At 44.2% G+C, this 20,856-nt stretch overlaps 1 protein-coding gene across 1 annotated transcript in view; it reads left to right on the top strand.

Moving 5' to 3' along the window:
• Positions 1 to 19,134, top strand: part of LOC118359729 (intermembrane lipid transfer protein VPS13D) — a 64,934-nt gene extending 45,800 nt beyond the window's left edge. The window contains 8 exon segments of the mRNA XM_035738382.2: positions 168 to 316; positions 562 to 696; positions 2,955 to 3,122; positions 8,298 to 8,430; positions 8,650 to 8,845; positions 16,096 to 16,227; positions 16,919 to 17,159; positions 17,387 to 19,134. Of these exon segments, the coding sequence (XP_035594275.2) occupies positions 168 to 316; positions 562 to 696; positions 2,955 to 3,122; positions 8,298 to 8,430; positions 8,650 to 8,845; positions 16,096 to 16,227; positions 16,919 to 17,159; positions 17,387 to 17,518 (1,286 nt within the window). The 3' untranslated portion in view covers positions 17,519 to 19,134.
• Positions 19,135 to 20,856: the final 1,722 nt, after the last annotated feature.

Below are 20,856 nucleotides of genomic sequence, written 5' to 3'. Positions count from 1 at the left end.
ATGTATAAGGCCTGTTGACCATGATGATCAACACCGTTTTTTGATTTATAATCAGACAATTTTGTTAGTGAGTACCTTTATAAAGAACAGGTGGTGTGTCTGTCTGCTGTGTGTGTGTATCTTGTATTTGGGATGGTCAGTGTTCATTGTCTGTCTTATGGTTCCAGAACTGGAGAGGTTGGATGAGAGTCTATATGAGAAGGCCAGTGATGACCAGGGAGCTCCCAAGCGCTACTACTTTGAGAACCTGAAGATCAGCCTCCCTCAGGTCAAGCTGAGTGTGTTCACCTCTCACAAGCTCCCGCCTGACCTCAAGGTAAAGGTTACTAAATTCAGTACAAAGAAATGATACAAAGCCGTACCAGGATATTCTTACAGGGAAGCATAGCGTGCTTTCTGCATTCATATGTCTGCCTTTGCCTGTTGGTTTTCTCTTTGACTTAATTGGTCGGCATTATAAGACAAACAAATGTACATGATTCTCCACTTACCTAGAATGTTGTTGATCCACCCAGACAATTTTCTTGTGCTTGTTCTAAAAGTGCTCTGTGCTCTCTGCAGGCCCTCAAGGGAACCCTGGGTATCCCGCTGATACGGTTTGAGGATGCAGTGATCAACATGTACCCCTTCACCCGGGTCCACCCTTACGAGACGCAGGAGATCATCATCAACGACATCCTCAAGCACTTCAGAGAGGTGAGCGGAAAATGAACAGACAGACTTTCACTGGAAGGGACATGTAATGACGTATTTCCAAAATGATGCATATGGCTTTAGCATTCATTTATGTTCATAAGCAGCTAAAGGTGGCAATCTGTTGTAACTTTCAATTTTGGTGATGCGTATTAACCTGGCAGACCTCAACCAGTTACTCAGACTCCGACATCAAGCAGATGTTCTACATAGAACAAGACAAAATGATTATGTAAATGGTGCATGACCTACTCATTTACTCACTTTGAAACCAAAGGCCAACGAGCAGTTTGCTAACATAGCTTCAATTCAATTTAAAAACCTGTCATTATGGGGAATTGTGTATAGATTGATGAGGGGGGGGAAACCATATAATACATTTTACAATAAGGCTGTAATGTAACAAAATGTGGAAAAAGGCAAGGGGTCTGAATACTTTCCGAATGCATCCGGGGCTGGATGGCATACCACCTAAATTTTACATAACATTCTGCCACTCATTATATATGATTCACTCTGCTGTCACCAACGAACGGTTCATTCACGAAAAATGATTCAAACCCTTATGCCAACCAATCTGCAATGGCTCTAACTGGGAACATCTGCTCACGTCCGTTTTCTCCAGGGATTTCTTCCTTGTTATTTGTCTTATCTGTTGAACCCATAGCCCAGACAGCACGCCAATCAGTCTGCCATGATCCTATCATAATCTATGGCTCCAAACATCACTGATATGCTCATTACATTAGTATTCTTCCAGAAAGTTCCTCAGTCTCTTCCCCACCTTTTTAGACATCTTCAGGTTTTTTTTATAGCAAAATTGCAGGATACAAGATCAATTGAGCGTCTGCATTATTACCACTAAACTATAGACCAGTCGTCTATTCCTTTAAATATCCCAGTGGTCCACAATTTCATATATCTGGGTGTTCAAATGTATCCCTCGTTGCAAAAGATTGTTTTGAATAATTTGAAGTCTTTAAAGATGTAGAGACCGATGTATGTAGACGGACTACATCTCCCTATTAATTTCAGTTGTTCAAATCAACATCCTTCCTCAAAAGAATAGTTTCAGGTCAATGCTCCCTATAGCACCACCTCCATATTACAGAGACAAAAAACCTCAGATGGACTAAGCCTCCCAATCTTCCAATGGTAGACTTGGTCCTTGCTCTGCATTCTCTTGCTACTTGGTTAAATCCAGAAGCTTGCTTGTCATGGCGTCCCATAGAAGAAAATGTTTTCAGCCACACAGATTACAAGACCTAATTTATTCCAATGTTCTTCTGAAACAATTTAAATTAATATTTGGCCCTATCATTTCACACACCTGTTCTGTTTGTTTTCCATAATCCTGGTCTCTGGGTGGGAGGCCCTATCTACTTTCCCCTGTGGTATGACAATGGAGTGCACACACTTTCAGACATTCTTGGGGATGGGGGTCTCTGCGCATTCCAAGACATCCAACAAAAGCACAACCTGCCTGGCACCTTGTTATTTTTCTACTTACAATTACGTTTGGTGATACCTTGGGAAACAAAGAGAAGCCTTTATACCTTTATAAGGTACTGCTTAGAAAAAGAGGTCTCATCTCTGAAATGTATTCCCTTCTAGTAAAGGCCTCGTCCAAGCCTCTTTTAAATTGACAGATTGTGGAATAAAGATCTACAATCATTCAACAATGTTCTCAATTGGCAAACAATATGGCACAGTATAGTTTTATCTTCCAGAAATTCACAGAACTTATTTTACTCCCTGGAAATGATATCAAATCAAAGCCAAACCATCACATAATTATACTCTCTGCTCTAATGACACTCAGGGCACCTTCTTCCATATGATGTGGGAATTCTAAAGGGTCAAATACTTCTGGAATATGATCCGCCTTGTGCGCTCTGTTGTAATATCAAAAACAATCCCATGTTTACCATCTGTTCTACTACTTAATGACTCAAATGTAGCTCAAATGTAGAGCTCTCTGTTAAACAGAGACTGCTTTCGTGAGACAACATTTTTTTTAAATGATGCCCCCAAAACAATCCTGGCAGGACTGTGGAGGAGGAGGCTCTTTGCAAGTATTATCCACACTGATTGTTTTAAATCAAACTTTTTCTAGTGTCTGGTCAATGCTTAACTTCAAACTTCCATTCAAGCCTTGGTCACAGTGAAGTAACCAATCAGGTGCTGCTGCATCTCACAGCCAATCAGGTTTTGTTGCTGTTGCACTTCACAGCCAATCCCATTGATGTGTTCCTCTTCAGGAGCTGATTAGCCAGGCGGCTCAGATACTCGGCTCGGTGGACTTCCTGGGGAACCCCATGGGACTGCTCAATGATGTCACCGAGGGCGTCTCTGAGCTTATCAAGTACGGCAATGTAGGCGGGCTCATCCGCAACGTCACACACGGAGTGTCCAACTCTGCCGCCAAGGTATCGTTGTTGGGGTTTACCTTCCTGTTTACTTGTGCTCTGTGTTGATGTTGATTGTGTTTAACTTTGCATTATGAAATTGCAGTAGGTGTCCCAGTTTCAAGACTACTAAGTTGAAATGAGGCAATGTGGAAATGAGGCGAAGCGAAGGTCTCCTCCTTGATGTGACACGCACACACACACACACACACACACACACACACACACACACACAGGTTGCTCTGTGCGCTGATGCTTTTCTATCACTTTCCATGAAAATGTGCCTCTGCTTACGTTGATGGATCAGTGCGTGTATCAGCTCTGTCACTAAATGTTATGTGGCTTCTAGGACAGGAGATGGAACAGCACAGAAAGAGAGCATTACAGTTGTATAACTACCTGACCCTAGGGCTGACCAACTCTTAGCAAACATCTAAAATATTGTTATATTTAATGGATACTCATAGTGAATACATAGAGGATATGACACGTTTACAGCAGGTATGTTCTATTTTCTTGATCAGTAACCTTCCAAGGACCAGTGTAATGCCCCAACCCTTTGGCCATTCTGTCCCTGAACAGTAATCAGTTCCTCTTCATTACAATGAGACGTGTCCTGGGGGGCACTGTTCCACGCTAAAGGACCCATTCTGGTTTTGGAACATTGTCAGTCCAGAACCCAGCCATTTAGCCCCAAGTCCTCCTCTCTCCCCTATCCTTAGCCAGCTCTCAGCAGGCCTCTGGAAGATACAGGCAGCCCCACACACTCCCCCTGCCAAACTGTGTCAGCCAGCTTAATGTCAGTCAGCTCACTCTCTTTCTGTCTCCCCCCTCTCTCTCTCTTTCTGTGCTCTAGCGCTCTCTCATTCCCTCCCTCCCCCTCTCTCTGTCTCTCTTTGTCCCCTCTCCCTGCACGGCAATTTACTCGTATTTGTGCTGCGGCATTGATGTCATGAATATCAGACAGCCAGTAGGCCCGGTCACACAGCCCTTGTCCTAGCTCTTGACCAGCCCATGGCCCCAGGCCCACACACACCACTCACGTCCTGCCCCAGATTTCAGCTCTGCTTTGTAACTGTAACTTGCTGTTGCTTATTGCAAATGGAATCCCTCTGTCTGCCTACGCTCGGGAACACACACATTGAGGTTGTGAGATCCTGGCACACCAACTTTTCCCATTGAGGCTAATCCATAATCCTAAGGCAAGGCAGCTCTACTCCTGTTAACTGGTTGAAATCTTTGTATCTGCGATTCTAAACACTCTGTCAAGGCAGTGTCCTGTAACGTTTGCTCTCCTGAAAATGAAGGATTACTTCTTCTCCACTGACTTGACATACTCCTCCCTCTCTGAAGAAAAACAAATGTCATCATTAGTTTACTTTCATGTTTTTCTTTCTTCCAATCAAATTGTGAACAATCGCTTTGTTTGCTGAACAATAATAAAATAGGAGGAGCCCCTATGCACACGGGCATGCCCACACACACACACACATACACACACACACATACACACACGGGTGTGTCCAACTTCTAATAAAAATGGCTAGCCAAGACGTGTGCCTTATAAAAATTCGATGCCACAGTATTCAATGGAAAAAAGTTAATCTCCCAATGGTATTTAAGTGTCTTGATGAAATGAATGACCTTGTTATTAACTCATTTAAATCAGCTCAAGAAGTATGTTGTCAAAAAGCAGCAAAACACTAGTTTTGTCACTTAACCATGTTAAACCAGTCATCTAATTGTTCATCATTTCTCACTTGAAACGTCCTCTCACTGTCACTTGGGTTTATTTTCAGCAAACTTAACCTGTGTAAAAATTTGTATGAACATCAGATTCAACAACTGAGACAGAAACTGAACAAGTTCCACAGACATGTGACTCACAGAAATGGAATAATGTGAACAAAGGGGGGGGTCAAAATCAAAAGTAACAGTCAGTAACTGGTGTGGCCACCAGCTGCATTAAGTACTGCAGTACATCTCCTCCTCATGGACTGCACCAGATTTGACAGTTCTTGCTGTGATATGTTACCCCACTCTTCCACCAAGGCACCTGCAAGTTCCTGGACATTTCTGGGGGGAATGGCCCTTACCCTCTGATCCAACAGGTTCCAGACGTGCTCAATGGGATTGAGATCCGGGCTCTTCGCTGGCCATAGCAGTAACACTGACATTCCTGTCTCGCAGGAAATCACGCACAGAACGAGCAGTATGGCTGGTGGCATTGTCGTGCTGGAGGGTCATGTCAGGATGAGCCTGCAAGAAGGGTACCACATGAGGGAGGAGGATGTCTTCCCTGTAACGCACAGCATTGAGATTGTTGTCATTGCAGGCAATCTCAGTCCGATGATGCTGTGACACACCGCCCCAGACCATGACGGACCCTCCACCTCCAAAACGATCCCGCTCCAGAGTACAGGCCTCAGTGTAACGCTAATTCCTTCAACGATAAATGCGAGTCTGACCATCACCCCTGGTGAGACAAAACCGAGACTCGTCAGTGAAGAGCCAGTCCTGTCTGGTCCAGTGAAGGTGGGTGTGTGCCCAAAGGCGACGTTGTTTCCGGTGATGTCTGGTTTTGACCTGCCTTACAACAGGCCTACACGCCCTGAGTCCAGCCTCTCTCAGCCTATTGCGGACAGTCTCAGCATTGATGGAGGAGTTGTGCATTCCTGGTGTAACTCGAGCAGTTGTTGTTGCCATCCTGTACCTGTCCCGCAGGTGTGATGTTCGGATGTACCGATCCTGTGCAGGTGTTATACGACGATCAGCTGTCCGACCTGTCTCCCTGTAGCGCTGTCTTAGGTGTCTCACAGTACGGACACTGCAATGTATTGCCTTGACCACATCTGTAGTCCTCATTCCTCCTTGCAGCATGCCTCAGGCACATTCACGCAGATGAGCAGGGACCCTGGGCATCTTTCTTTTGGTGTTTTCAGAGTCAGTAGAAAGGCCTCTTTGGTGTCCTAAGTTTTCATAACTGGGACCTTAATTGCCTACCGTCTGTAAGCTGTCTTAACGACCTTTCCACAGGTGAATGTTCATGAATTGTTTATGGTTCATTGAACAAGCATGGGAAACAGTGTTTAAACCCTTTACAATGAAGATCTGTGAAGTTATTTGGATTTTTACTAATTATCTTTGAAGACAGGGTCCTGAATAAGGGACGTTTCTTTTTGTTGAGTTTAGATGAGTTTAGTTTATGTAGGCCTCTACAACCGTGAACCTTTGGCCTAACTGCTTCTGCATTTCCACTTGATGGTTGTTATGCTTTCTTTATGGATGTTATTTTTCTCCTTTTTATGGGTCGGTCTGCTCAACTCATTCCCTGGCCCGGGTAGCAGACCTGCTACTAAAAACTCTTGCTGTATAGACCTATTTGACCCCTTCCATATACATAGCTAGCCTACATTGAGGATGTTATTGCAGGTTTAATTGAGAGACTTCAAAAGTATTGATAGGAAATGGAACTAAATATTGCCGTGCACGTGCTTATGTTTGTGCGAGTGTTATGTTGCAGCTGGTCACCTACACACCACATGTAAAACCACACTGAATAGTTTCATTGTTCCTTGCTGGGTTTAGTTTCACCTGATGCACCTTCACCCCTTTAATGACTGACACTCCATGTAATCTCTGAGATCCCTTCCTTGATCACCCAACGTTAACACACCAGACGGGCCCCAGTTTCACATTGTGTGTGTCCTTCAGCATAGAAGGGGAGGAGGGGGTGTAAACTTGAAAGCATCTTTATCTCCCCCTCACTCCTCACCCCCTTGGGGATACAGGTCTGGTACGTACATTGGTTTAGTTTCACAAAGAGGGGGAATAAAATAAAAAAATCGAGAAGGAGAGAGTTCATGCTGGCCTTCCAATGAACTCTCTGGGGACTTTGCTTGGCAAGGTCATCCCAAGTTCAGTCTTGGCGCTGGCTGCAGAGCGGCGGAGGGCCCGGGTGTGTTTACACAGAACCCAGCCTCCTCTGGGGAGCTTCCCCCGTAACACAAACCCACTTCCAGCAGGCACCTGCTGGGTGGAAGGGAGGAGAGGGGATAGGAGGAGGGGGAGAGAGGTCAGCACTGGGGAAAGATGGGGGTGTGAAGGCACTCCACTCCAGCAGACAAATTACTTGCTGATTATATTGGCCAGATGGATAAGGCAGGCGCTGTGTAAAATCTGTTTTCTTCTCTATCAGTCCCCCCTGTCTCTCTAGTTCAGTTGTGGGGGATGAGAACCAGCCAAGCAGCATTGGGCTATTGTAGAACTTTTTCACTCGGTGAGGTTGTGAGCTCTGGATATGTGACACGCATTTGTCTTTTAATATGGTCACTCAACAGCAGCTCATCACAGGATTCACTGGTAAACGGTAAAAGGAAAGAAATTGGGCTTGGAATTGCCAGGGACCTCACAATATGATATTATCATGATACTTAGGTGCCGATATGAGGTGTATTGTGATTCTATATTAATTGCGATTCAATACTGCAATTGTATTGTGATTTAGATTTTTTTCAAATCTATTGCTCTCTATATCTGTGGCAGAAGGACAAGAGAATAAATTAGACAGTTTTGCCTCAAGAAGATGGAGAACATGCTATAGAAAGAGATACCAGAGTTTTGGCACAGGAACAGCCAACTAGCGCAAGCTAACGTTAACTAACAACAAAAAATGCTCAATACATGGAGTCATTATCTATATAATATTGTGATACTGTATCGATTTCTTCCCCCATCACTAGAAAGAAATTGACAACATTTACAGTATGAGTTAGGTGGTTTTGTTGGATGGCTTCGACTTGAGTTAGTATCCTTTATAAGTTTTAAAGAGAGAAAGACATCATGCTTGTGTGAATTGAAAGGTATTTGACTGGGACAAATAAGAGCCAATCCATCATTCCACTGCAAGGCCTAGTGTGAGGGCTGCACTGGTCTAATGGCCCCTACATAGCGTGTGGGAGCACTATGTGGTCGAACTGAATCTTTTTAATACCTTTTTTAATCATTTATGAATATAGAAGGGTGGCCAAAACTGAGCCTTGAGGTACACCTTTTCTAAGAAGTGATAAATAGACGTGATTCTGCATTATTCAAGACTATTTCCAAATACTGTGTATAAAGCATGCTTGAAATGAAGGGTTTTGCTGATATGGTGTGAAAAAGACTGACCGAAGAGACTCTCTCTCTCTGTCTTAGTTTGCAGGGACTTTGTCAGACGGGTTGGGCAAGACCATGGACAATCGACATCAGAATGAAAGAGAGTACATCCGTTACCATGGCGCCACCAGCGGAGAGCATCTGGTGGCTGGGATTCATGGATTGGCTCATGGTATGTACTATTACAGTAATACTGTAGTGCTACTAATAATACTGTAGTAATACCACTGACTGTAGTCTCTTTCACTTTCAATATGGCACTTGCATTTTATTACTCAAACATTAGATAGATCCGCTGGGTTCTATCAGGCCCTTTTTAATCTGTAATACATCAGAATCCATTTAGCTGTTCGTGAGGAGTCATACCTGGTTCTTATCTGGTGTCTCACAGGTATCATCGGAGGGTTGACCAGCGTCATCACTTCCACAGTGGAGGGGGTGAAGACTGAGGGAGGAGTCAGCGGCTTCTTCTCTGGCCTGGGGAAAGGTCTGGTTGGTACGGTGACCAAGCCGGTGGCCGGTGCACTGGACTTTGCCTCTGAGACAGCACAGACGGTCCGAGACATGGCCAGCCTCAGTAACCACAGGTAAGTGCCTAAACCCGGAGAGACATGTCATAACACCAATTTTACCATGAGAATTACTCCTAAATGGCAACTTTCAAAGAAAAACCATTAGATCCCTGCCACTCTCAATGGGAACCAATCGCTTAAAAAATGCTTGCTATTTCCTCAGAGGATGATGTCATCCTCCTGAGGAGGAGGAGCTGGCCAGACAGGAGTCTACTCGCATTCATATTTTTAATGACCGGTATGCGCCCCCACACCATTCTGTTGTTGGGGTATGCCCACACCATTCTGTTGTTGGGGTATGCCCACACCATTCTGTTGTTGGGGTATGCCCACACCATTCTGTTGTTGTGGTATGCCCACACCATTCTGTTGTTGGGGTATGCCCATACCATTCCAACACAGAAAAGCAGCTTTTTTTTAGCATACTTAAAGGTCCAATGCAGAGAGAGGCAGGGAGAGACTCCAGATATAACAGTCTGACCCTAGCCCTGATATATAAACTACATACATTTATCAAGCAATAATTTTGTTAGGACAGTGTGGGTGAGGTCTGAGAGTGGGAAGGGGAAAACTAGCTGTTATTGGTAGAGAGATTTGGAACTCTCTTTCTTATTGGTCTATTAACTTCCGAGTGGCGCAGTGGTCTAAGGCACTGCATCTCAGTGCAAGAAACGTCACTACAGTCCCTGGTTCGAATCCAGGCTGTATCACATCCAGCTGTGATTAGGAGTCCCATAGGGCAGCACACTATTGGCCCAGCGTCGTCCAGGTATGGCTGGTGTAGGCCGTCATTGTAAATAAGAATTTGTTCTTAACTGACTTGGCTAGTTAAATGAGGGTTAAATAAAACATATATTTTTTTACTAATGTAAATCTCCATCCCACCTAACGGGCAAATATCCAGTGGTCTTTTCAAACAGCTCTTACACTAAAAGGGCATTATCATTTTCACAATATTGTTCCAACCTCCATAGTGTGGAAATATATAAAAAACACAATACATTCTAGTTTGACTGCACTGGGCCTTTAATAAAATGTAAAATGCCTAACTATTTCACTCAATGTAATTAATTATAGGTCATATTTCATAGAAATCTGAAAACACTGGACAGTTACTTTAATATGGTGCAGGTTCTCATGTATTACTTCAGAATGTTGGTCACCGCTGACTCCTCCCACATACTCCTATTTGTGCACGCCAACTAAACCCACCAGATGTGCTTGTAAATGCCACCTGCCATTTTTAATGGGGTCGGCTGGCTTGATGCTGGGTCAAGCCTCTCTCCCAATTAGAGTCTATAGCAGCGCAGCATGGCAGGTAACGGTCCTCACAGCCACTCTCTTTAACTCACACAGACACAAGGTGTGACACCTACTGACTGGGCTCAGCACTGTTTTTTGGATCCGGTCTCTGTCCTCTCCAGCTCTCACTGGTTTTAAAGCCACAGGCAGGTTGTATTACACAGGCTGTCTGGGAGTTCAAGCCATTTATACAGTGTGTGTACGTTAGGCAGACAAAGCGCACAATGGCATTTGTGTACTTGGAATGGTAAATATAACAGATTGCAATAATGCATGTCACTGTGGGTAGTGGTGTGTGTGTGGGAGGGGGGGACACTGACCACGCTATCACACCCACTCGCAGGTGACTAGGAAATGTTGTCTGTTTGGGAGGATTGTGTGTGTGTGATTTTTATTTTTTAACTAGGCAAGTCAGGTAAGAACAAGTTCTTATTTACAATGAAGGCCTCCTGCGGGAACGGGGACTGGGATAAAAAATTAAATACAAATGTAGGACAAAACACACATCGCAACGAGACAACACTAAATAGAGACCTAAGACAATATCAACAGCATGGCAGCAACACATGAAAACACAGCAGGGTGACAACACCATGATAGCAACACCACATGGTAGCAGCACAACATGCTAGCAGCAAAAAACATGATACAAACATTATTGGGCACAGACACCAGCACAAAGGTCAATACAGTAGAGACAACAATACATAACGTTAAGCAGCCACAACTGTCAGTAAGAGTGTCCATGATTGAGTATTTGAATGAAGAGATTGAGATAAAACTGTCCAGTTTGAGTGTTTGTTGCAGCTCGTTCCAGTCGCTAGCTGCAGCGAACTGAAAAGAGGAGTGACCCAGTGATGTGTGTGCTTTCGGGACCTTTTAACAGAATGTGACTGGCAGAATGGGTGTTGTATGTGGAGGAGGATGGCTGCATTAGGTATCTCAGATAGTGAGGCTTAAGAGGGTTTTATAAATAAGCATCAACCAGTGTGTCTTGCGGCGTGTATACAGAGAAGACCCATTTACAGAGGAGTATAGAGTGCAGTGATGTGTCCTATAAGGAGCATTGGTGGCAAATCTGATGACCGAAAGGTAAAGAACATCTAGCCGCTCGAGAGCACCCTTACCTGTCGATCTGTAAATTATGTTGTCGTAATCTAGCATGGGTAGAATGGTCATCTGAATCAGGGTTAGTTTGGCAGCTGGGGTGAAAGAGAAGTGATTATGATAGAGGAAACCAAGTCTAGATTTAACCTTAGTCTGCAGCTTTGATATGTGCTGAGAGAAGGACAGTGTACAGTCAAGCCAAACTCCCAAGTACTTGTATGAGGTGACAAACCTCAAGCTCTCTGAGGTAGTAATCACACCGGTGGGGAGAGGGGCATTCTTCTTACCAAACCACATGGCCTTTGTTTTGGAGGTGTTCAGAACAAGGTAAGGGCAGAATAAGCTTGCTGGACACTAAGAAAGCTTTGTTGTAGAGCATTTAACACAAAATCCGGGGAGGTGCCAGCTGAGTATAAAACTGTATCATCTGCATATAAATGGATGAGAGCGCTTTCTACTGCTTGAGCTATGTTGATGTAAATTGAGAAGAGGGTGGGGCCTAGGATCGAGCCTTGGGGTACTCCCTTGGTCACAGGCAGTGGCTGAGACAGCACATGTTCTGACTTTATACACTGCATTCCTTGAGAGAGGTAGTTAGCAAACCAGGCCAAAGACCCCTCAGACACTAATACTCTTTAGCCGAACCACAAGAATGGAATGGTCTAGCGTATCAAAAGCTTTGGCCAAGTCAATAAAAATAGCAGCACAACATTGCATAGAATCAAGGGCAATGGTGACATAATTTAGGACCTTTTAAGGTTGCAGTGACACATCAATAACGTGAGCGGAAACCAGATTGCATACCCGAGGAGAATATTATGGACATCAAGAAAGCCCGTGTTTGCATTTAAGGGGTTGATTTAGAGGTTTGTGCGTGTACAGGGAACAATAAGGGACCTGCAGATTAACTGTTTCTGATGTATGAGGGACGGGAGCGGAGGAGAAGGGAGCGAAGGGAGAGGAGGAGGGGCATCCGAAGCGTGCCTACCACAGTGTGTCTACAAGTTCAGCCAGAGTTCAACCCAGAGAATGTGCCGGAATCATGGTTCACAGCAGACACTGACCACGCTATCACACCCACTTAATAACACACTCACACAGGTAGACTAAACACACACACTAATGCTTTCACTCGCATACACACTTACACTCTCACATACCAACACACTCACATTCTAACACACATGCTCCCCAACCCTGTCATGCCTATTAATCAAGCAGTGATATTGATGTGATACCATCGCATACAGAAGAAAAGCTGTAAAATTATTTAAAGGAACAATGGTGGGGTTATATACAGTTCCTCCCTACTGTGGATTGAGTTGCTCATCACATGACCTTTTTCACTGTGCATATGAAGCCCTTTCTCTTTACCCTCTGTATGACTGGCTCAGATCACATCTCCAGAAAAGCACACACTAGGAAATAAACAAGTCAATGAGAAGCAGACGTTGTGTGATGGTTCGCACTCCCGTTGCTCTCCTGCCCTGCTCGTGAACTCTCCCTCCTGTCTTTCACACAACCCTCCCGCCACACACACACACACACACACACACACACACACACACACACACACACACACACACACTCTCTCCTTCCCTCGGTCCTGGCAACCCTCTAGAGCCAGCTCAATTACAATTCCCAAACAAAGCGGGAGAGACACACTCCTCACATCCCCTCAGCACACTGTCAACTCAGTCCTAGGCATTCTTTCACTACAGTGCACTACACTGAGGAGAAACAGAACATTAGACCCATGTTTTCAAAACCTGCTTATGGGAAAGATATACAGCACATTACAGTGCGTAATTGACCTAGGCAGCAGTGTTGTTGATATTTGTCATGGATTGTCATCAGATTTAGACGCGTATTCAATCTGTTGGTTTAAATGAATGAACCAAGGAGAAATCTACACTATGCACAAAGCAAGTCCACCTACTCTTTCTGGCCCAACATAGAAAATGAGCATGACAACAGCAGCGACTTCACAGTGAAACCACAGGGCTGGAAAGTGAGAGGAGAGGAATGTTTTTATTTTGTCAACCCTGCGTAAGAAATGCCAGACAGACATGCTAATGATGTGTCTCGCCACAAGCCATCTACACACTGGTACAGAATGTGTTTTAGCATAACCGCCATTCCACATCTCTAGGAGGATGGGGGTTATTCCACCGGCATTCCACATCTCTAGGAGGATGGGGGTTATTCCACCGCCATGCCACATCTCTAGGAGGATGGGGGTTATTCCACCGGCATTCCACATCTCTAGGAGGATGGGGGTTATTCCACCGCCATTCCACATCTCTAGGAGGATGGGGGTTATTCCACCTGCATTCCACATCTCTAGGAGGATGGGGGTTATTCCACCGCCATTCCACATCTCTAGGAGAATGGGGGTTATTCCAACGGCATTCCACATCTCTAGGAGGATGGGGGTTATTCCAAGATATTCACTTCTGTACAGTTGAGACATTTCATATAATCTATCTTCCAACAAGGTATACCTCTCTGCAGTGCATGCCATGAACACTTGAGCCAAATGCTGTTAGGTGTTCACTCACGGCTGTAGGGTCACATTTTATAGGCTCCATAAGATTTTCAAATGGAGGAACTACCAACTGAGCTTGTCCAATAGGAAAGGTCCTAAGTGACCTCTTCATATATCAATTTGGATTTGCAAATTCAGCCTTCCAGATGGCATAGTGGAGTTACTAGCATATTGCTTATGCAGTAACTACCCATCCAATCTGCTCTGATCTGCATGAAGTGCCTAGGGCCAGGGGCAATGTAAGAGATTGGGCGGTGCTGTCTCCTGGAGGAGAACGGCCGGAGCAGGGCGGTGCTGTCTCCTGGAGGAGAACGGCCGGTGCTGTCTCCTGGAGGAGAACGGCCGGAGCCGTTCTCCAGAACTGCCCACAAGGCTGGAACGCTTCTCACATGTCACAGCTATGCTGCCATTCTAGTGGACCTGGCTTGTCCTACGCTATTCACACTGATGTGGAGCTGTGCCACCCCCCCCCCCATTTCTCACCTGTGGCTGACAACGGCCAGCGCCTATCTTCATCTCTGTGTCCGTTACACCCACCTACTTACTTACTTACCAAGCCGGCCAGCCAGCCCGAGGAGCCCCCATCATATACAGCAGCCCCCTGGCTCCCGGCGCCCAGACTGCCCACAAGCTCCCATTCCACCACAGCAGCGGCTCCAGCTGCAGACAGCCTGGATACTGTCTCTCCCCAAGAAAAGCAAACCCCCGCAGCCCAGCTGGGTAGAGCAGAACAGCACAGTGCCGCCTTTGTGAATCCACCAGAGCCCATCGGGCCCTAATCAAAAGACCGCAGCCCAGGCAGATTCAAGCCAGATGTGGGAATTCCAGCCGGGGCCGGGCTGACTGGCAGCCGGAATGAGAGGGGAGGTGGAGGGGTTGTCTGAAGGGGAAGTGAAACCTTAGCTCAGACCTGGCATAGGCAGGCTGGCACCCGGGCACTGTGTGACCTCTTCACCTCTCGACAGCCTCACAGGTCCTTTCCAATCTGTACCAGTCTCAACCAGGGTTCTATAAACCACCTTACGCACTGTGTTGACCTGCCATGTTGACACCGTTTTGGCTCATATGTAAAGCTGCTGGCATATTGATGCTGTGTATTTCATAAAGCTGCTGGCTAAGCTGTTATATTGATGCTGTGTATTTCATGAAGCTGCTGGCTAAGCTGTTATATTGATGCTGTGTATTTCATAAAGCTGCTGGCTAAGCTGTTATATTGATGTTGTGTATTTCATAAAGCTGCTGGCTAAGCTGTTATATTGATGCTGTGTATTTCATGAAGCTGCTGGCTAAGCTGTTATATTGATGCTGTGTATTTCATGAAGCTGCTGGCTAAGCTGTTATATTGATACTGTGTATTTCATGAAGCTGCTGGCTAAGCTGTTATATTGATGCTGTGTATTTCATGAAGCTGCTGGCTAAGCTGTTATATTGATGCTGTGTATTTCATGAAGCTGCTGGCTAAGCTGTTATATTGATGCTGTGTATTTCATGAAGCTGCTGGCTAAGCTGTTATATTGATACTGTGTATTTCATGAAGCTGCTGGCTAAGCTGTTATATTGATGCTGTGTATTTCATGAAGCTGCTGGCTAAGCTGTTATATTGATACTGTGTATTTCATGAAGCTGCTGGCTAAGCTGTTATATTGATGCTGTGTATTTCATGAAGCTGCTGGCTAAGCTGTTATATTGATGCTGTGTATTTCATGAAGCTGCTGGCTAAACTGTTATATTGATGCTGTGTATTTCATGAAGCTGCTGGCTAAGCTGTTATATTGATGCTGTGTATTTCATGAAGCTGCTGGCTAAGCTGTTATATTGATGCTGTGTATTTCATGAAGCTGCTGGCTAAGCTGTTATATTGATGCTGTGTATTTCATGAAGCTGCTGGCTAAGCTGTTATATTGATGCTGTGTATTTCATGAAGCTGCTGGCTAAGCTGTTATATTGATGCTGTGTATTTCATGAAGCTGCTGGCTAAGCTGTTATATTGATACTGTGTATTTCATGAAGCTGCTGGCTAAGCTGTTATATTGATGCTGTGTATTTCATGAAGCTGCTGGCTAAGCTGTTATATTGATGCTGTGTATTTCATGAAGCTGCTGGCTAAGCTGTTATATTGATGCTGTGTATTTCATGAAGCTGCTGGCTAAGCTGTTATATTGATACTGTGTATTTCATGAAGCTGCTGGCTAAGCTGTTATATTGATGCTGTGTATTTCATAAAGCTGCTGGCTAAGCTGTTATATTGATGCTGTGTATTTGGCAAGCGATGCTGACGCTGCTCTTTGTTTTCCATCCTGTGTTGCAGGTTGAGTGTGCTGCGGGTGAGGAAGCCACGATGCTGTAAGGGACCCCAGGGCCTGCTGCCCCGCTTCTCCTCCACCCAGGCCGACGGACAAGAGCAGCTCTTCCACCTCACTGACAGCATCCACTCTGAGTTGTGAGTCACACGCCTGTTCTAAGCTTACAGAGTTAAGCCACTGTCTGGCCAGTCACCCTTGTTTTGGTTGGACAACAGTGTAAGAACAGTGGCCACTGTGTGCAGACTTGCTCCAGCCCTGCTCTAACACTCCTGATTCAACTCGTCTTTCATTTACACCATGATGAGTTGGTGATGATCTGGAACAAAAGCCTGCTGAATATGTTGACTTATTTAAAAGGTTTGAAGAAACTCACATCTCTGATTGATCTGATTTAATATTGCATTACGTTTAAGTTTATTAATAAAGATGTAGTATCTCCAGAGTAAGAAAGACTGGTAACTAGCCTTTATCCAGTCTTTCTGCTGGCCCTGAGAGCGTTTGTCTTCTCACAGGCTAATAAATCCAGAGAGGCAGCAGAACCCTGTCTCTAGCCATTGACCTCTGACCCTAGAGATGTTAACCAGACAATTACTCAGCTCAGCCTCTGGGCTGCCTAGGTCACACCATGTTTGTTAACGTTAGCATGTGTTGTGCAAAGCTCATGGGAGAGTTTTAGGAAATTACATGCATAGTGGTTACTTGAAAATAAGTGCCTCCAGCTTTTATTTTCAGCAGGGAGTCAACTCCGATCTTTCCAGCTCACACATTTTTGCCAAACAAGTCATGATTTCTAAATGTTTTTCTCCCTCTCTCTCCCTCCTCACTTAGTTTCATTGCTGTGGAGCCCATAGACACCTACTGCGTGCTCATATCTTCCAAAGTGGTCTACTTCCTTAAGCCTGGTGAATTTGTGGACCGCGAGGCCATTTTCCTGGAGGTCAAGTATGATGACCTGTACCACTGCCTGGTCTCAAAGGACCATGGGAAGGTGTATGTGCAGCTCACCAAGAAGGCAGAGAGCACCAGCAGTGGCGTAGCCATGCCAGGCCCTTCCCACCAGAAACCTATGGTAAAACTTCCACAACCCTATAAGAACTATTCTGTAGTGTTAATGAATTAACTTCTTAGTAATTGCAATATTATTATTTATTCATTTATTTATTCAAAATGTTGCACATTTTAAAATTGAAAAACATTCTTTTTTTACTTGTCAAGTAGAAACATTTTTATATTGGTGATGGTTTTCATAGGTTCCACAATGTTAAATTAGGTTCATTTTCCCTCATGTCCTAATAGGTTCATGTGAAGAGTGAGAATCTTGCTGTAAAAATCTCTCAAGAAATCAACTATGCCAAGAGCCTTTACTACGAGCAGCAGCTCATGCTGCCGCCCAATGAGACTGAAGACTGCATACTATTGGACTCATAACTGACCCCTGGAAAGGGTGGCATATACACATGTTCTTCCTGTTTCTTCCCACTGAAAGTAGTCGTCTTTAATATGTTGCGATAATGTCAGAAGATATGATCCACAATCACTAGATAATTTCTCCTATGTCTCTCTAAGGACGGAATGCCCTATCCTGGTCCTGGATGGCAACAGCCTGCTAATTTTCCACCGCCATGATATGAAAAAAACTAGGCCAGTGTAAAGTGAACAGGCTTGTTGGACTGACCATCTATATAGGTATAAGGGCTTAGGGTCTGGCTGCAGATTTGCGTGAAGTGAAGCCCATTTCGGGTCAGGATCGGCCCCCACTGCACTTAGTTTAGTAGCGCAACATAGTTTAGACTTAGAAGGTCCAACATCCCAAGATGCACACGGTTTAAACAATGAAAGAAAATATGCCAACAGCTATTTTATCGACTTCTGTATATTTAGAACACAATACGATGACACAGATGTTTTATTTTACAAAAATGTTTATAAGATAGGACCGGTATATGTCAGTAGATGTACACACATGCGAGTAGTGTTATATTATGTTTGTGTATAGAAACCTATGTACATATATAGCTACATACCAATATAACACTATAGCTATGTACATAACCAAGTTGGACAATATAATAATTATTTGGGTTGATATGAAGTGAAATGCTGTACAAAACTGCCTTTAAAATGTCTTTATTTTGTGTATAAAAGTATTTTGGGGTTGAATTCATTGCACTGACACTTAGTTTGGACACACTGGCTACTCTTGCCCTCCACCTGGGCCACACCCACCACACAGGGAAGGCAGTCGGGGGAGCTGCCACTCAAGTCCCTAGCCTTTTACAATCATGGCCCTCTGTCTGGTTTCGGTCACCGTTTTATTTACTGACTTTTTTTACCAGTGTCCTTTTTAACCGGTTTCTTCTGAGAGCTCTAGGTTTTGGAATGTGTTCCTTGAACATTGAGTTTCTATCTACTGTGATCAGACCAGGGGCCTTAGTTACACCCAACGCTTGTGAAAGGTGGAGAACAAGTGCAGGAGGAGGAAAGAGAGTGAATTGATGACATTGCTTATAATAAAGCACCACAACTGCAGTACTCAATACTATGGACCCTCTGTGCCTGTTACTTAACCAAATGTCGTGATTTCCATATCATCCGGTGCATCCTTACTGTTTATATCCCCAAATGAAAGGCACAATCTCTAACTCTCTCTGCGCATGAATTAAGGACCCACTGCTAGCACCTCATTTAAAGGCACATCTTTATACAGTGCCTTCAGTAATTATTGTGACAGTTAATCATTTTCTCTTCTTTTGGCTCTATACTCCAAAAAGTTTGGATTTGAAATCAAACAATGACTATGAGGTTAAAGTGCAGACTGTCAGCTTTAATTTGAGGGTGTTTTCATCCATATCGGGTGAAGCGTTTATAATAGAGAGCACTTTTTGTACATACAGTAGTCCCCCCATTTTATGGGAGCAAAATGATTGGGACAAATTGAACTGTGTAAAGTGGTAAAAAGGGAAGTATTTGGTCTCATATTCCTAGCATGCAATGACTACATCAAGCTTGTGACTACAAATCTGTCGGATACGTTTCTTCTTTGTTTTGATTGTGTTTCAGATTATTTTGTGCCCAATAGAAATTGTAAATAAGAATAGAATGTATCTAAACACTTCTACATTAATGTTGTTGCTACCATGATTACAGATAATCCTGAATTAATTGTGAATTATGATGAGTGAGAAAGTTACAGAAGCACAAATATCAAATATAGAGCCAAAGGAGGAAAAATGCTTCACTGTCCCAATCATTCTGGAGGGCGGTGTAGGTGGTCCAGGAATCCTCATGACATGGCACAAAAGTGGGGGGGAAGGGTGGGCTTTTGTTCTGTATTGCTCATTTAGTGCACACTATTTTGTTTTCACCCTTAAGTCTGTGTATTGTATTTATACTTGGAATATAATTTAACAGGAAAAGCTAGACTGTGTCTTTAAAGAAACAATTTGGGCTTTTAACATCACCTCCCCCAGTTTTGCAGTAGCAGTGGTATGTTTGGGGGGGTTTCAGCCCACCAACTTCTCTCAGAAAGGACCCCTTCATTATTCAACCTCAATACAATCCTAATGCAAAAGAGAATTGTACCTTATTTCAAATGATAACTATAGTTGTAACCTGTCTCCATGAAGCTGTTACTGAAGCTGAGTCTCCTGAAGTCCTTAGTCTATGCTGCACCATCCCTCTTCTTGATTGACAGGTCAGCGGAGGCTTGGGGTCTCCCCCTTGCTATGGGGCTAGTCCATTGCTCGTTTGTCTCCCTGACTCCCTCCCAGAGGACATGCTCTGCCTGGTGATGGAGCAGTCGCCGTGCCAACAAGGTGAAGGGTTCTGAAGCTTTCTACAATGGTGTTATTGTACATTGTTTATATTGTCATCACAGAAGAAGGTGTATGGATGGCCCCAGCGGAATTCAAACCCATGACCCTAACGTTGCAAGCGCCATGCTTGACCAACTGAGCCACACATGACCACCAAGCACTGAATGTGAGCTCTTAAATATGTTTAATCACCTAGTTAGCCCCTGGTCTAAGAATTCTGACACTATATTCAGTCCCACATGGATGAAATTCTCTTTTTAAGGGGGTTTAGAATAAGTGGCTTTGCAAGGCATCGGACCGCAAACCCCCATTGAGCCCCCAAGAAGCTGCAGTGATCTTAACAGTGAGAGATGAGCAATCTAAAGATCCTGGCTCATTTGGATTTCCCTGCCTCCGCTGGAGTCGCTGAAGTCTTTTAAAGCTCTCAGAAGAAGCTCAATCAAATACATGGCCAGGGTTTTTGTGTTTGATTGGAAGCTGGCTCTGAAGTCAATAATCAATCTGAAGTGTGTCTGATTCAAGAATTCATGTGATTATCAAAAATATGTACAAAGCTTGGACAATTACACAGATTAGTTTTCATTACAGTTTCATATCAGGTGACTGTTGTAAGAGACCCTACATTACGGAGCGAGACAGGCCCTGAGGTTCTGTGTAGTTGTAGTTCAGTGTCTCCCTCACCCACAAAGACTGTGAGGAGAAGTCTTTGCATACCGAGGTCATTGGTAGTCATGGAGCGGTTACACACTTAATTTGTATCGAAAGAGAAATGAGGTTGTGGCAAGGAAAAGCTCCCTTCACAGAGGAGAGCATAGTCAATGTATCTAAAGCCAAACTAAGTGCATTACTACACGGAACAAAAATATAAATGCAGCATGTTAAGTGTTTGTCTCATGTTTTATGAGCTGAAATAAAATATCCCAGAAATGTTCCATACCCACAAAAAGCTTT

Source organism: Oncorhynchus keta, chromosome 27 (genome assembly GCF_023373465.1).
Source record: "Oncorhynchus keta strain PuntledgeMale-10-30-2019 chromosome 27, Oket_V2, whole genome shotgun sequence".
Lineage (NCBI taxonomy): Eukaryota > Metazoa > Chordata > Actinopteri > Salmoniformes > Salmonidae > Oncorhynchus > Oncorhynchus keta.
The sequence above is the reverse complement of the archived record's forward strand: the minus strand, read 5'-3'. Positions and strand labels throughout refer to the sequence as shown.